At 34.3% G+C, this 17,289-nt stretch overlaps 1 protein-coding gene across 3 annotated transcripts in view; it reads right to left on the reverse strand.

Moving 5' to 3' along the window:
* Positions 1-17,289, reverse strand: part of col7a1l (collagen type VII alpha 1-like) — a 159,580-nt gene that overhangs the window by 69,759 nt on the left and 72,532 nt on the right. For all 3 annotated transcript variants that reach the window (XM_049474988.1, XM_049474989.1, XM_049474987.1), the window contains exons 30-45: positions 15,617-15,697; positions 15,158-15,184; positions 14,661-14,705; positions 14,401-14,472; positions 12,917-13,012; positions 10,731-10,757; positions 10,593-10,646; positions 9,697-9,768; positions 9,519-9,578; positions 9,353-9,388; positions 8,909-8,953; positions 8,535-8,570; positions 7,440-7,484; positions 2,753-2,788; positions 631-666; positions 70-102 (exon numbers count right to left, since the gene is read on the reverse strand). In XM_049474988.1, the coding sequence (XP_049330945.1) occupies positions 70-102; positions 631-666; positions 2,753-2,788; positions 7,440-7,484; positions 8,535-8,570; positions 8,909-8,953; positions 9,353-9,388; positions 9,519-9,578; positions 9,697-9,768; positions 10,593-10,646; positions 10,731-10,757; positions 12,917-13,012; positions 14,401-14,472; positions 14,661-14,705; positions 15,158-15,184; positions 15,617-15,697 (801 nt within the window). The remainder of the gene's footprint in view (positions 1-69; positions 103-630; positions 667-2,752; positions 2,789-7,439; positions 7,485-8,534; positions 8,571-8,908; positions 8,954-9,352; positions 9,389-9,518; positions 9,579-9,696; positions 9,769-10,592; positions 10,647-10,730; positions 10,758-12,916; positions 13,013-14,400; positions 14,473-14,660; positions 14,706-15,157; positions 15,185-15,616; positions 15,698-17,289) is intronic.

A 17,289-nucleotide genomic window follows, 5' to 3' on the forward strand; every position in this document is an offset into this window, starting at 1 on the left:
GTATTTATATTAAAATATGCTTCTGCGTTTGATTTGTGCAGGAAATGCTTGTTTTACAGCATGTCTTACCCTGGCGCCCTTCTTCCCCGGAGGCCCGAGCACCTGAAAGTGAACAAGCAGGTTATAATCTTCTGTTTACGTGAAATAAAATACATAATGTATCATATAAAAGTGAGATACCACTTAAAAATAAGACTACCTTTATAAAGCGTTTATGAATGGTTTATAAAGGAGTTTTTTAATGGTTTTAATTAAGTTGCATATACTCCAAAAATCAATTTATATGCAGTTAATAAATATAATAAATATAATAAAAATATAACAGCACATAAATAAATTATTATAAATATATAAATAAATCATAGTATCAAACCTTATATCTTTCTAGAGACTGATCTCACTTTGTGTTTCCATTAATCAGCAATAAAACTGTCATATTAATATATGTACAATTATGTTTTACTATTTATTATACATAAAAATGACTGAGTTGAATAAAATTAGTTTTTAAGGCATTTACAATTTAACCAATAATAATTAATAATCTAATTTATAAACCATTTATAAACCTTTTATAAGGGTAGTCTTATTTTAAAGTGGCACCAAAATTGATTCTACACAGTTTTTTACCCCTTTAGCTGGATCTCCTGGTTCTCCACGCGGTCCCTGTGGAATAAATAGAGTCAACTGAATCAACTCAAATGCAGAAATACACAAAATAACAAATATATACAAGATAGAATTAATAAAAAAATATATTATTAAACTTCGCCATAATGAACTAAGATCCAGCAGTGCCCGCAAAACCCTTCTGCTCAACAAGACTCAAAGGTCATGCATGGATCTTCCAGCATGACAATGACCCAGATTATTAGATCATTTTACTCGCTAAAATATATTCTGTTGTAGTGCAGAGGGAGATTTCCAGATTTCTATTAAATTGAACACGTCAGGGCTGTGTATGTCTAAAAGTAAAGCAAAAGCTCCCTTTCCATTTTAGTCATGTTGATGCATATAAAAACGCTGGAAACTAAATGTTCTGGTTCTCATTGTTATTGTTAAATATCTGCTAGAGGAATATGGAGCCCTCCACCATTGGGCTATGTGTCAAAATAATTCAGTCAATCAATCACCCTTCCTCTGAAGCACCACACATGATGTTAATGATCTCAAGGAAGCTGGGAGCAGAGGCATAAAAAAACATTATTTTTATTAAACTTCAAATAATAAAAATATATATATTATTATTAAACTTTGTCATAATGGACTAAGGTCATGCAGAGCCCGCCAAGTTCTTCTGCTCAAGAAGGCTCAAGGATCGAGGATGGATCTTCCAGCATGACAATGACCCAAATTAGATCATTTTACTCGCTAAAATATGTTCTGTTGTAGTGCGAACGGAGATTTCCAGATTTCAATTAACATAAAGACGTCAGGGCTGTTTATGTCTAAAAGTAAAGGGAAAGCTCCATTACTAGAGGAATATGGAGCCCTCCACCATTGGGATATGTGCCAAAATAATTCAGTCAATCAATCACCCTCTCTCTGAAGCACCACGCACGATGTTAATGATCTCAAGGGAGCTGGGACATGCCTAGCCAGTTTATGAAGCTTATTCTAGTGAAAAATCAGAAAAGCTGAAAATTCAAGCCAAGCGACATCTTTAAAAACTTCAGGATTTGGAATTTTTTTGTAAAAAAGGGAAGGTCAAAATTCATTTAACATCAGGGACAAGACTGCAGACCTGCACATGGCTGTAATGCCCAACAAAACCATCAGAACAAAGTTTGCTAAGAAAAAGCCCACTGTTTCCACGATAATTCAGTCAATCAATCACCCTCCCTCTGAAGCACCACATATGGTGTTAATGATCTCAAGGGAGCTAGGAGCAGATTCACTAAGAAAACCATTATTATTAATGATTTAACTTTGCCATAATGGACTGAGGTCCTGCAGTGCCTGTCTCAAGGGTTGTGGATGGGTCTTCCGACATGACAATGACCCAAAAAATACGGCCAAGGCAACAAAGGAGAGGAGAAATACAATAAGATTATGGACATGCCTAGCCAATTTTCGGGCCTTATTCTCATGAAAAATAAAGAAAAAACTGAAACTGTAAGCCAAGCAACATCCTTGAAATCTTCAGGATTTGGAAATGTATGTAAAAAAAAAAAATGACCTGGTGACCAACTACAAGGACTAAGTCACGTTTTGCTTGAGGTTACACATAGTTATTTCACTTAATCAATGATAAAATGATAAAAATGATATACTGTTCATCAAACTTTGCAATCCATTAATTATTTCCCCCACTATATATGTCTTTTTTATAGGAAAAGCAAGAGACAAGATGGAATAAATGCGGAGATTCAGAAGCAGCTGTATTTAATTGCATCTCATCTTAATCTATATGTGTTTATTATGAATTCATATTCAGTTCATCCTGTGTGATTAACTTGTTATTATCAGTAGATTAGAAGATTGTAGTCACGTCACTCTGTGAGAGTATGAGACAGTATAAGATTTTATATGTTATTATTAATAGCAATGGTTGATTGGAAATTTTTTCAGCAAGCTTTAAATGCTGCTGCTGCATGCATTAATTATTATTATTATAGAGCGCAGGCCAATTACTTAAAATAAAATGCAGAGGCATTGCACACACACACTTGTTACACACACACATCAATTACACACACACACACACCAAAGTTATCTAAAGTTAGTTAAGTAAAACAAAGTTGATATTCACCTCCTCGCCCTTCAGCCCAACAGCTCCAGGCAAGCCCTAGGTTCAGAACAAATGGAAAAATATTGTATAATTATCTGAATATCATTTAAATTATTATATTTTTATGTAACATGGACTCCCATCTCATAATTTCTCAAACCTTCGTTCCCATTTCTACATCCTCTCGTACCAAAGCTCCATCAGGACTGATTTTCTAACCAGCTCAGGTCTTAACTTCAGTGAAATATGTTTTATAATAAAGTGACTCAACTTCAAGTTCAACTACAGCCATTCCAATGGCTGGAAATATATAAATAATTATATATAAATATAATTAATAATTCATCATGAAGATCACAGGCCTGGACCCTCACTCACACACTCACTAATGGTCTCAGATCTTCTTTATCAAGGTATATATTTCTTTTTAATCATCTCGGTTAATGTGGATCCAGTTGGCGGAGGAGGTGGTCCTCGACTGCAGGGCTGAAATCCGTGGTCGATAAAAAAATAATAAAAGATCTGTGTGGAGGTGGTGCTCCCTCCACTAATCAGCTTCCTTAATTTCCCTGGAGAGTTGGAACTTATTCTCTCTTAATAGTGTTTCTGTACAACTAAAATAGCAACCGGGGGCAGAACTACTGTAGAGATCTATGAAGAGGCAGCTGAGGAAGTAAAAAAGTGTAATAAGTGAGATTTCTGAGAGTTATGAGTAACTGGTTTGTTCGTACTGTACTTTAAAGCGGGGAAAATACAATAATTTATGAGTAAGTAGTGTTGTGTGGTGTAATGTTCCTCTCCTGATGATGAAACTCAGCATGTTCCAAGTGCTAAGAGGATCTTAGATAGATTTGTATTTCGTTTTGATATTGTTTTGCGCAAAAGTATAGATAATAAATATACAGTACCAGTTGAAAGTTTGTATACACTCTAAATTTCAGATACATTCAAATAAATATAAAAATTCAGGGACTCTGAAAGTATCCTTAAGAGGTTATTACAGTTTTTCTCAATTGGTTTGGCTCATTTCTTGAAACTGAGATGACATTCTCAAAATAACATGGACAAATTCCCAAACTAACTTGCAGTTTCTCATAACAGAATGGCATTTCTCATTGCTTTCATCACATTTCAAATGCTTTGTACATTTCTCAAGCACTTAGTACATCTTTGCAAATGGTTTTGTACAAGTAGCCTACACTTAACACAATCATCCTACATTTAGTACATTTTCCAAAAGAATGCATCTTGTTGATCTATCTTAATTGGTTGGTTCTCAGTGTAATGGTTGTTCTCTCCAAAACATGTCAGCACAATTTCATCATATAAGTCATCATCTGCAGAATAGTCTGCTCAATTCTCAAAATGAACTAAGAAATTGTAATACAATACAGAACACATATTTTGGAACATTTCATAAATTCATTACAATCAGGTGAGTAGGTAACAGGTGAAAGCAGGTTTTGACGAAAATGAGTGTCCCACATTACTGGTGACCAATCCATCAGTTTGTTGTCTATTATTTTGAATGCTGGCATTGCTCTATATACAGTGGATATAAAAAGTCTACACACCCCTGTTCAAATGCCAGGTTTTTGTGTTGTAAAAAAATTAAAGCAAGACAAATAATTTCATAACTTTTTTTTCACATTTAATGTGACCTATAACCTGTACAATGCAATTGAAAAACAAACATAAATCTTTACAGCGAAAAAATATAAAACAAAAAACTTAAAATCACCTGGTTAAATACATATAACTAATACTATGTTGCAACATATTTTGCATTTATTACAGCACTCAGTCTTTTTGGGTAGGAACCGTGACACAGTGACACGTGATCAGCGTGACACATCTTGATGTGGCAAAATTTGCCCACTCTTCTTTGCATAACTGCTCAAAATCTGACAAAATGTGAGGGCATCTCCTGTGCCCAGCCCTCTTCAGATTACCCCACAGATGTTCAATGGGATTCAGGTCTGGATTCAGGCTGGGCCATTCCAAAGCCTTAATCTTATACCGCTGAAGCCATTCTTTTGTTGATTTAGATGTGTCCTTTGTGTCATTGTTGTGCTGAAAGATGAAGTTCCTTTTCATCTTCAGTTTTCTACCAGAGGCCGAAGGTTTTTGCCAATACTGACTGGTATTTGGAACTGTTCAAAATTCCGTCCACCCTGAATAAAGCCCCAGTTCCAGCTGAAGAAAAACAGCCCCAAAGTATGATGCTGCCACCACCATGCTTCACTGTAGGTATGCTGTTCTTTTGGTGATGAGCAGTGTTGCTTTTGCGCCTAATATACCTTTTGGAATTATGTCCAAAACGTTTAACCTTGGTTTCATTAAACCATAACACATTTTCCCACATGCGTTTGGTAGATATCAGATGAATTTTTGGAAAATTAAGTAGAGCTTAGATGTTTTCTGGATGTTTGTTTTGCACAGACATATGAAGAAGTCGGCAGATTGTTGTCACATGTACTACACAGCCAGTACTTGCCAGAAATTCTTGCAGCTCCTTCAGTGCTGCTGTCGGCCTCTTGGCAGCCTCCTTGACCAATTTTCTTCTTGTCTTATCATCAATTTTTGTCAAATGTCTTGTTCTTGGTAATGTCTTGTTGTGCCATGTTTTCTCCACTTGATGATGACAGTCTTCAAAGTGTTCCATGGTATATTTAATGACCTTTGTAGCCTTCACTTGACTGATATCTATGAATAATGAGATACCTCTGATGCTCTGGCATCTCTTTGTGGACCATGGCTTGTGCTGAAAGATGTGGCTACAAAAATATCAGGACAAGCCTACTAGAACAGTTAAACTTTATTTGGAGTTGATCAGAGGCACTTTAATCGTTGACAGGTGTGTGCTGACTCCAATTTAAAGTGAGTTTGAAGGTTATTGGTTAAATTTGAACACAGCAACACCCCTAGTTATAAAAGGGTGTGCACACTTATGCAACCTCAATATCTCAGTTGTTTATTTTTACTTCACCTCCCTGAAAGATTTCTGTTTGTTTTTCAATTGCATTGTACAGGTTATAGGTCACATTATAGGTAGAAATTATTTGTAGACTTTTTCTATCCACTGTATACATCTTGGCCTGGTGCTAGTTCTTTGATGCTAGTCCTGTGATTATATAATGATGATATAGTCCTGTGATGATATAATGATTATATAGTAGTGGCGATCAGTGTAGAGGATGGCTCAGGCATTCTTCCCACAGTGCATTGCTAAAGAACATATCAGATGCAATGTTGATGAGAATTTATGGCCAAACAGACTGCAGCGGATGGATGGCCAGGAAGGTGATGGAGAGAGGGGAGTGACACAGAGTAGTCAGAATGTTACTGTATTGCATTTGTGATGCTTGACTATTTTTTTACCTACTGAAATGTATTTTGTTTTGTTTTTGCAGGTTTTTGTAATTTGTATACATAGTATATTTGATACATTTTAGTATTTTCTTTTCTTTCTACCTACAGTAATGTGTAAAAATGTACTTGTAAATAAAAATAGTTACAATTTCCTCAGCAGAAAGAGTGCAGTGTGTGTGTGGTGTGAACATTGTATTCCTTTAGCTAGACCTCTGCCATAAAGACAAAACATCTAAGCATTTTGACTTGCAGTACTTACACAATGCCAAAGGGACAATGCATTTTGGGGGCACTGATGATTTGTGTGAGAAAGGAAATCAGTTTTGACACGTGGGTAAACTGTTTTTGGAGCGATATGAGCAGTGATGAGGATCCATGTAGTTGTGCTGCACCGTCCAGTTTATTTTGACAGATGGACAAAATTAATGAAAATGTGCCAAAGCAATTGAGAAGGATCTATGCCATTTTTATGGTACTGACTATTTATATGGGAGAAAAACTTCATTTTGAAGCAAGAATGAATGTTTTGGGAGACATATGACATTTTGCTGGTTATCTGAAGTGTTGTGAAGAACTGTAAGTCTGTTTGGCCAATTTACCTTTTAGTTATAGGAATGTCATCTCAGTTTCAAGAAATGAGCCAAACCAATTGAGAAAAACTGTAAGATGATGAAACTGGCACTCATCAGGGCCGCCCAGGAAAGAAAGAGCAAGACAGCACCCCAGACAAGAGCACCTAAATACTTCTTCACAGATAGATACATAGATAGACAGATAGACAGACAGATAGATAGACAGATAGATAGATAGACAGATAGATAGACAGACAGATAGATAGACAGACAGATAGATAGACAGATAGACAGATAGATAGATAGACAGATAGACAAACAGACAGACAGACAGACAGACAGACAGACAGACAGACAGACAGACAGACAGACAGACAGACAGATAGATAGATAGATAGATAGATAGATAGATAGATAGATAGATAAGGTAAAGATATATCTGTAAATGGAGCAGTGCAGTAGATGTTGCTAATGGTCATTAAGTAATTAAATAATTAGCAAAGCAAAGTGCAATGTGCAATGACACTGATTATGAAAGTGAATGATGTGACATATAAATATAATATATAAATATGCATCTGTAACAAATATAGTTCTAAAAAGAGAATGTGAATATGTGAATACCCAATCATGAGTAATACTTGAATGTAAGTGAGGTTGGGGAAGTGTTAGTGTAAATAGACACTGAAATATATGCAATTATGACTGTAATCAGAAGTCGTAGTAAAAAGACAATATAATAATATTGATAAAACTTCACTTACTGCTATTCCCTGAGGTCCTAAAGGTCCAGTTTCACCACGATCACCCTGTGAATTAGTTTAATTAAAAGAAAAAAAAATCATATAATTCTCAGAGTAAATAAGTAAAACTATTGAGAATTACCAATAAAATCAACACATGGACACAAAATCCTCATTACACTACTGCCTGCGTTGTTTAAATAGCAATGGTGCTTGTGAATATATCTACACTGATGGGTAAATTTCTGGGGTATTGTTATCTTGGCAATAGAAAAAACAGGTACGCCACTGACTTATTAAATCCCTGACAACAGTCAACAGTTACGCTGCACTAACACTGCTCCCATGCGTCAACACACATTAAAGAATCCCATTCATTTTCAATGCAGTGCACCATGGATCCATCGTCGATTCCGGGGGACGTGATGCGATTAAAAGTTGCGCTGAGGTGAACTTTATGCAAATGAATCCGTCCAAAGGGATGAGTCAATCCAATCACATGCAACCAGTTGAAGGGGGGCAGTGCATTCATGTGCGTTTACGTGTCGGAGCAGTGTAAATGCAGCATCAGACGTTCATTGCTATCTTGACAACACACCCCTGTTTTACATCATCTTTTACATCAATAATAAACAGAATACTAATTAAAATAGCAATATTCAATAAAAGTCAAAGTGCACTTGGAGCTTAAAGGGAATGATAAGCAAGTGACACGCTGATTGGTTTGTTTCACGTTATGCCCTAAATTAACCAAACCCATGATTAATTAAGAGAATTAGTACATTCATTTTGTTCATTTTATGTGTTTCGAGCTGCGCAAGGTGTACTTTTCACGTCGTTACGATAGCAAAGACAAACCGACACCCCCTTAATCAAGCTAAAATAGGGTACAATGGCTAAAATAGATCAAATAAAATAGGGCCCACAATCTAAACCAAGTGTTCTTAATTCTGCCTAGTAAAGACATAGTGATTTTATCTGATTTGCAACTGCTTTTGACAGAAATATAATTTCTATTTGTAGTTTTCTACAAGACTTTCTTTGGTGGTGTTGGATGTTATACTATTTATTATTTTATTATATTTATTTATTTTTATTTTAACCAAATGTTCTTACCTTCTCTCCTTGGTCCCCTTTTGGCCCCCTTTTTCCCTAAGCACAAACAAACAAACAAAGCTCTCTAAAACTTCATATATATTCATAAGCAATAAAAGTGTCTTCTAGACCTGTGATTGGATATTGTTTTGATATTGTATCCTTAAGAGGTTATTAAGATGATGAAACTGGCACTCATCAGGGCCACCCAGGAAAGAAAGAGCAAGACAGCACCCCAGATATAAGCACCTAAATACTTCTTCACAGAGTATTAGGTAGATAGATAGATAGATAGATAGATAGATAGATAGATAGATAGATAGATAGATAGATAGATAGATAGATAGATAGATAGATAGATAGATAGATAGATAGATAGATAGATCTCATCTTACCCTCGGCCCAATAGGTCCTTGTACTCCTTGAATTCCTTGTTCACCCTTTAAATAAAGAATAAACCTGATTAGGGTTATAATTTCTATCCAATAAAACATGATTGGGTAGGGCAAAAACTGTAAAAAAAAAAAAAAAAAAAAAAATTAATCAAGCAAAAATCACAGATTTGATTAAATATGGAAACATAACTTGAACATTGACTTTTTGTGCTTATTTGAGTTTTTTATTGCTTAAAATACGGTTTATTGCCTTGATAAATGAGATAATTTAGTTTTTGCAGTGTTATAAAGCACACATAACAATGTGTTAAAGTGGTTAAAGTGAACACTGGTTTGTTTTCATACTAATGTAGAATGGATATTCGAGATTCATTTTTATACAGTTTTAATAGGATAGACTATTTAATATGATGACTATTAAAAATTATAATTCTGAGCACTTACCTTTAGACCAATAGGACCTGGAAGTCCAATGTTACCCTTAAAGTGGAAAAATCAACAAGAATTAAACAACAGAACCTGACCAAAGCATAATTACACTAATATTTTAATATGAAAATACCATAATACTTAAAATAAAAAGTAAGTATGTAAAATACTATTTAATTACCTTTTCTCCAGGAGGTCCAAGTAAACCCTGTATACCTGGGATTCCAACTCCTTCTTCCCCCTAAATCAGATTAAAGATTAATCCCTTACTCTGAATTTCAGACAATCAGATTACAGATTATCAGAGAATAATAATTATCTCTCTAAAAATATTATTATATATATAAAATAAAACCCACTTTTTCTCCTTTCTGACCAGGAAGACCAGGGTTTCCATCCACTCCTATTGATCCAGGTAAACCTGCTTGACCCTTGTTACACAATATCACAAAACAAACAAACAAACAAAAAAAAAAAAAAAAAAATATATATATATATATATATATATATAATAAATATTTAAAACTATATAAATCAAGTAATGAAATGTATAATAATGGGTCTTGCTCATTCTGGGGTCAGGATACTGACTGGTTTAATGAGACTGGAATTGGTAAAGCTAAATTATATGGCAGAAAACTGCCAAAAAATAACAAATATATGTACCTCATGAAATTGATCAAACTGCAATAATTGTTTTAGATATATTTACTAGTGCATTTATACTTTATTTTAGTATTGTAGTTCCAGATTTCCAGCAAAATCTTACAGCACTTCATGCTTCCTTCTGCTGACAACTTTTATGGAGATGCAGATTTCATTTTCCAGCAGGACTTGGCACACTGCCCACACTGCCAAAAATACCTCTTGGTCTTACTGTATATAATATTAAAATTTTCTGAGACACTGATTTTTGTGTTTTCATTGTCTGTAAGCCATAATAATCATTTACAATAAAATAAATAAACACTTAAAATAGATCACTGTTTTTAATGTGTTTAATACATCTATATAATATATATAAGTTTCACATTTGGAAACTGAAATACTGAAATAAAGTAACTTTTCAATGATGTTAAATTGTTTTGAGATGCACTAGTATATAAATATATATACTTTAAAACAAACTATTGGAATAAATAAAGCCTATTGTGGAAATATCTTCACATATTGTGCTTTAATATTTTAACTATATTTTTCCCATCTCAATATAAAATAAAAGCTGTAATGTTTGTAAAGGTCTGAGAAAACTAACGTTTTGTCCGTCTTCCCCTTTTTCGCCTTTGGGTCCTGGTTTTCCACGTGGTCCCTCCAAAAATCAAACACATCTAAATTAACATAAACCACCATAAATAAAAGTTCATTTACAGACAAATGTTGAGAGAGGACTTACTTTAAGACCAGGTTCTCCAGTTTCACCCTGCAAATAAAAGTAGAACCAGATCATGAACCTTAGTCAAATTAAGTCTTTCATGTTCAGTACAGTCTAATTCTGAAGAATTCACTTTTTAAACAATATTCATCCATTTGTCAAGCAATGTGTAAATCATCTGAATTATTCCCATCTACTGCAGGACATGTAGAGATAAAGAGATAAAAAATACATTGGGATAATTTAGTATTTTTACTCTTATGATCAGGTCATTCTAATACAGTCATGGCAAAAAATACAGTCATGGTCAATCCAGAAAATGTTTTATTTCTCACAGAAAATTTTTACATTATTTCAAGTGATAAACATGTTGATCTCCTTTGTGTGTTTTGGAACAACACAAAATAATGAGAAAAAAGCCACAATTTATATAATTTCACATAAGACTAAAAAAAGAGGATTTGCACCCTCAACTTATTAATATACAGCTCTGGAAAATAAATATTGAGTTTGAGCTGAGACTTTTATTATTATTTTTATTTAAATTTTATTTTTAAATGAGCATCACATGCTTGAAATAAAGTTATTTACTCACAATTTTGAAAAAGTGCCAATATTATTATCTGGTCTATTTTTGGAGTTTTGTGTGAAAACCCAAAAAAACACATATTTTATCAAATATGTCCTCTGCTTTTTTTGTGTTGCAATAATTGTCTGGTGGAAATACTTTTTTATTTTATTTTATTTTATAGAAACATTTCCGACACAACAACTTTGTCATGTTTTGTAAGTAATGTTCAAACCTGTTCACTCTACTGCCCCCATGCTGTATTTATAGTAATCATTAGAATAACACCTATTGCTGGTGAAAGGTTAATTAGGTAACACACATAGAGATCACCTGTCACACTCATTTATTCCTCATTTCAGATTTGATAGATTTTTATAGGCAATTCTGAACAACAATGAGGCCAGATAATCATACACAATCTGGATAAAATGAAACAGTCTGTATCTTATATTTAAACCAGGGGTGTCCAAACTTTTTTTGTTGGGGGCCAGAAGGAGAAATATATTTGAAGTCACGGACCACAGACTCTGTAATAAAACAATTAATGAAATATACCACTTTAAATAATACTTTTTCCTGATTATTTCATTTACACACCATTTTACTTGACTTACTATCTTTATCTTTGACAGTGTTGTGTAAACTAAGATTTTTCAAATCGATGTTTCATTTCATGATGTCTCTTAATATTAAACTCCTTAATTACGGCAACTTTTAGACTCTTTGCCCCGTTTTTCTGCGCTAGAAATGCGCACCCTCTCCGCTTTTAGACTCTTTGCCCCGTTTTTTCTGCGCTAAAACTGCGCACTCTCTCCGCTTTTAGACTCTTTGGCCTGTTTTTCTGTGCTAAAACTGAGCACCCTCTCCGTTTTTAGACTCTTTGCCCCGTTTTTTCTGCGCTAAAACTGCGCACTCTCTCCGCTTTTAGACTCTTTGGCCTGTTTTTCTGTGCTAAAACTGAGCACCCTCTCCGTTTTTAGACTCTTTGCCCCGTTTTTTCTGTGCTAAAACTGCGCATTCTCTCCGCTTTTAGACTCTTTGGCCTGTTTTTCTGTGCTAAAACTGAGCAACCTCTCCGTTTTTAGACTCTTTGCCCCGTTTTTTCTGTGCTAAAACTGTGCACCCTCTCCGTTTTAGACTCTCTGGCCCGTTTTTCTGCGCTAGAAATGCGCACCCTCTCCGCTTTTAGACTCTTTGCCCCGTTTTTCTGCGCTAGAAATGCGCACCCTCTCCGCTTTTAGACTCTTTGCCCCGTTTTTTCTGTGCTAAAACTGAGCACCCTCTCCGTTTTTAGACTCTTTGCCCCGTTTTTTCTGTGCTAAAACTGTGCACCCTCTCCGTTTTAGACTCTCTGGCCCGTTTTTCTGCGCTAGAAATGCGCACCCTCTCCGCTTTTAGACTCTTTGCCACGTTTTTCTGTGCTAAAACTGTGCACCCTCTCCGACTCTTTGGCCCGTTTCTGACACCTAGCGTTCAAACTTTGAATCTCACATTATAAAAACCTGCTTAACAGCGGGCCAACTTTCATTCTATTTCTAAAATACCTCACGTAATTTGGACACCCCTGGTATAAACCCTCTGTTATGGTCAAAGTATGCTGGATGTATTGCATATATTTAAAATAAATGTTATTTACCTTTAAAGAAATGCCAGGAGATCCAGGTGGTCCAGACTGCCCAGGTAGGCCTGGAGGTCCTGAGACTCCCGGTATACCTGGCATGCCCTGAGGACCCTGTTAAACAGAAATACAAATATAACTTAATATATATCAAATAAAGCTGTAAAATAATTCAGTAAAAAGAATACCGCACTATTAATGAACGTCTGATTTCTGGTTTATTTTCATACATAAGGCGCACCAGATTATAAGGCGCATTAAGCAACACTAGTTAGGATGCCTAAACGTTTCCCTTCTAATGGGGAAGCTAAGTAACAAAACTGTAATTCTTTAAAAAAATAAATTTTCTTTTAAAGTCAAACGAGTGCTGAATGTTAATCTACACAGATTTCTCTCCTGAAAACTGTTTATTTGGGTGAGTAAAGTGCTTCCGTTTATTTACAGTTAGCTTAGATTCCCAATATTAAAAGCTCTAAGGGTGAGTTTTCAGTGTAGGATAAGTTTCTCCAGCACTAAGGCTGGGAGCAGCAGCATTAGCATTGGCCGCTAACTGAAGCACTAGCGGGATGTAAATGCCACTCAATAGCGCTAAACTGAGGAACCCTGAGTGTTCTGGTAACCCAGGGCGCTATCAGCTAGCGGTTCGACTCTCGTAGCTTGTTTTAACACAGTAAAAAAAAACACAGACTACAGTCTGAAATACTCGCCTCTGAACGACGAAAGAGCTAGCGCTGCAATTCAATTAGCCGCTTATGCTAATGCTGCTGCACCCAGCCTTAGTGCTGGAGAAACTTAACTAAAAACTTAATTAAAATTAAGTCATGACCCTCTTTTATAGAAATAAACTTAACTTTTTTTTTCTTTTTTTTAATTGTCTTCAAAAACCCATTTAAACATACATATGCATTGAAAGTAAATTTGAGAGAATTTTTTTTTATGAAACTGAGGAGGAACATATGACAACTGCGTGTATAAAAGTTACTACAGTAAAATTAAATATTAAAACTGCACGAAATGAATAAGATCACAAAATTAGACATTTCTATCCATTACAGTACGTTGATATTAAACTCTCATGTTTTCCCACCAATATAAAAGATAAGTACAAAATCAGATGAGCATTAATTATTATTATTTATTTTTTTATGTATTTCATTTTTACTGTCTGTAGCACGCTCTATAGCAGAGTCAATTTTCTTCCTTTATCGAATTTTCTATGAGTATTTCAAATCTGTATTTTACTTAAATTAAATCAATGAGAAGACTAAACACAAATGTATTTTATTCACCTGGCCATAACATTTAAAGGAGAATTATTATGCAAAGATAATAATAAATAAAATGATGAAATGTACTTACAATTTAGGCATAATAACTAAACATTTTAAGTCTAATTAACTCAAGTTTTCAAGTTTAAGGTAACCAGCTTCCGTAAATAATTTAAGGAAATAAAATATCCAGGCTTACAGTGTATGAGTGTATTAAATGTGTATTATACTTACAGCAGACCCTGGTTCTCCTTTACGTCCAGGCATACCAGCTTCTATACCCCCCAGTGAATATCCAGGCTCTCCCTTTAAATAGGGATAAATTATATTGCCTTTTTTAAAAATCATAAATATAATACAACTGTAACACTAATTTTATTACATTTTTAAAACATTTAGCACTGCGAGCATTAAAAAGCATTGTTTGCTACAGTGTGTTAATTTGTACGGCATTATATACAACATCTCACAGGTGTTTAAATCAATGCACTCACCCTTTCCCCTCTCTGGCCTTTTTGTCCAGGAATGCCAGGTCGTCCCTGAGAACAGAAAAAATAATTTTACAATACCCCCCCACAAATCAAATTTTGCTAAAAGCCATAATGACTATAATGTTAAAATATTAAAATGTTATTGTTGATTATATAATTCAGGATGCACTCGGCTGTTTCCTGTTTCAACTACATATCCAAAACAGCAACTTTACAGGAGAGAGAAAAAACCTTGTAAACTTTCAATGGAAGTCAATGTAAAAAGAGTTTATTTCAGGTCATTTTGAAGAGTTTCTATTGGTCCGTTCATCAAGAAATTTTGACACAGTGTAAGGGACAGTTTGTCTGTTCAAATTATGTAGTAAACTAAAAATCGATTTTACATAGGATAGCAATATATGCTCCATTGTAAATGAATGTATTTTAGTAGAATGTAAATATATTAAAGTTAAAGCTTAGTTGGACGTTGGATGAATGTTTGAATACATGTAGACACTTACCATGTCCCCGGGAACACCAGGAAGACCCTGTGATACAAATACATCATATATACCATATTAAAAAAAGATAATATAAGATGATTATAATACAGAAGTGCAGCAAAGTAAGAATTATATTTTGATTACAGTAGCTTGAAAAAGTATTAATACCCCTTACAACCACAAACTTTTTGATTGAAGTGATAGATCAACACAAAGTAGCACATAATTATGAAGTAGATCAATTTAAATAAAATAAAACAGTAAGAACATGACTGAAAGTGTTCTAAATTACATTAAATTAGTAAAATTATGGTTATGGTCTTTTCTGATGAATAACAGCTCTGGAATAGTATTACATGATGTCCATTGCAATGGAGGCAGGGTTTGAAATGGTTAAAGTAAATTGCAACAAAAAAAAAAAGGGAAAAAGGGGTTCAAGGGGTATGAATACTTTTGCAAGCCACTGTATATAGTTACCCTTAATCCAGCAGAGCCAGGAGGTCCAGTTCGACCTGGTCTCCCTGGTAACCCTGGAATACCATCAGTCCCAGTAAGACCCTGAAGAAAGAGCAGAATTATTACCTTTTATTACCTATTAATTACAGAGAAAACAATTTAGAGAAAATGTAATTATTCACAACTGAACAACACACAACACTTACAACAAAAGTGATTTCTATTTTCTGATACACATTAATGTTGCACAGTCAGGGCCCTATATTAGTGATCCATAGGCGAGCCATCAATTGTGCATCACTCAGCTGAACATAGGGCATGTCGATGGGTCTTTGGTATCGATAGGAATGGACGGCTTACTGTTGACTGTTGTCAGGGTTTAAATCGGTCAGTGGCGCATCTGGGTTTTTCATTGCCAAGATAGAAACACACCAGAAATGTACCTGAACACACCTCACTTCCAGACCATCATGCCCATCAGAGTAGAAATATTCCTAAACTCTGAGGCTATTTTAACAGTACAGACGCAAGGTGTGAAAATACCAGGGGTGTCCAAACTTTTCTTGTTGGGGGCCAGAAGGAGAAATACATGTGCAGTCATGGACCATAGAATATATACCACTTATAATAATACACTTTCTTGATAACTAACATTTACACATCATTTTACTTGAGTTGCTTTATCTTTATCTGACTGATTTCAGACAGATTAAATAAAAAAATATCTCCCTCTGTTAAAACTCAGATAAAAAATAGTAATTTTCCCAATGTGCCTGAAATTTTCAGCATTTGCTGTCTATTTTTCATTTCTTTGGAGTATCCATGTTCTCCCAAAAGCTCAGGAAAATTAATGTAGGCATAACGAAGGAAGAAAAGGAGATGAGGAGCGTTTTAGATTGGGTTTATCTGATTGATAATATATATATATATATATATATATATATATATGAAACAATAAAGCACATTTGTTTTATTATTATTAAGTAAACTGCTCAAATTTCAATATTTTGAGATACTAAGTCATTATTTTGAGATAATATTTCAATATTTTAAGATACTAAGTCATTATTTTGAGATACTGAGTCATCATTTTAAGATAATATTTCAATATTTTAAGATACTAAGTCATTATTTTGAGATTCTAAGTCGTTCTTTTGAGATAGCAAGTGTGTTTGCTTTTATATAATATAATATATATTTCATATAATAGCGAGACAACTTATATTTTATTTCAAAAATACCTAAAACAGGAAATGTTATTGTCCAAATGGCCCGTGAGCCTTAGTTTGGACAACCCTGGTGTATAACGTTGACGGGGTGTAAGATAGCAATAAGCATATAAGCAATAAGCAAATGATAGGGTCTTCATTCTTCCCCACAAACAGAACACTATTATCAATGATAAATGTATTGTATGTAAATGTACACAATTGTAAGCGTAAGTATTTATATATTAAATATTTTTTATAATTTATTCTTTAAAAAAATTTCATTTATTTTCACATTTTGCAACTTTACAATTTTGAATGCGACACACAATATATTTTTTTTTTATCTCTAAAGCCAATATTTTCAGTGTTTTTCAAGGCAAAAACAAACAAAAGAAAAGAAATCCAGGCTCATTACACACACCGTCCCTCCAGCTGATATTGTGAATTCTGACAGACAGTCACTTTGATAAGACAGCAACTTTT

This window comes from Astyanax mexicanus, chromosome 2 (genome assembly GCF_023375975.1).
Source record: "Astyanax mexicanus isolate ESR-SI-001 chromosome 2, AstMex3_surface, whole genome shotgun sequence".
NCBI lineage: Eukaryota > Metazoa > Chordata > Actinopteri > Characiformes > Acestrorhamphidae > Astyanax > Astyanax mexicanus.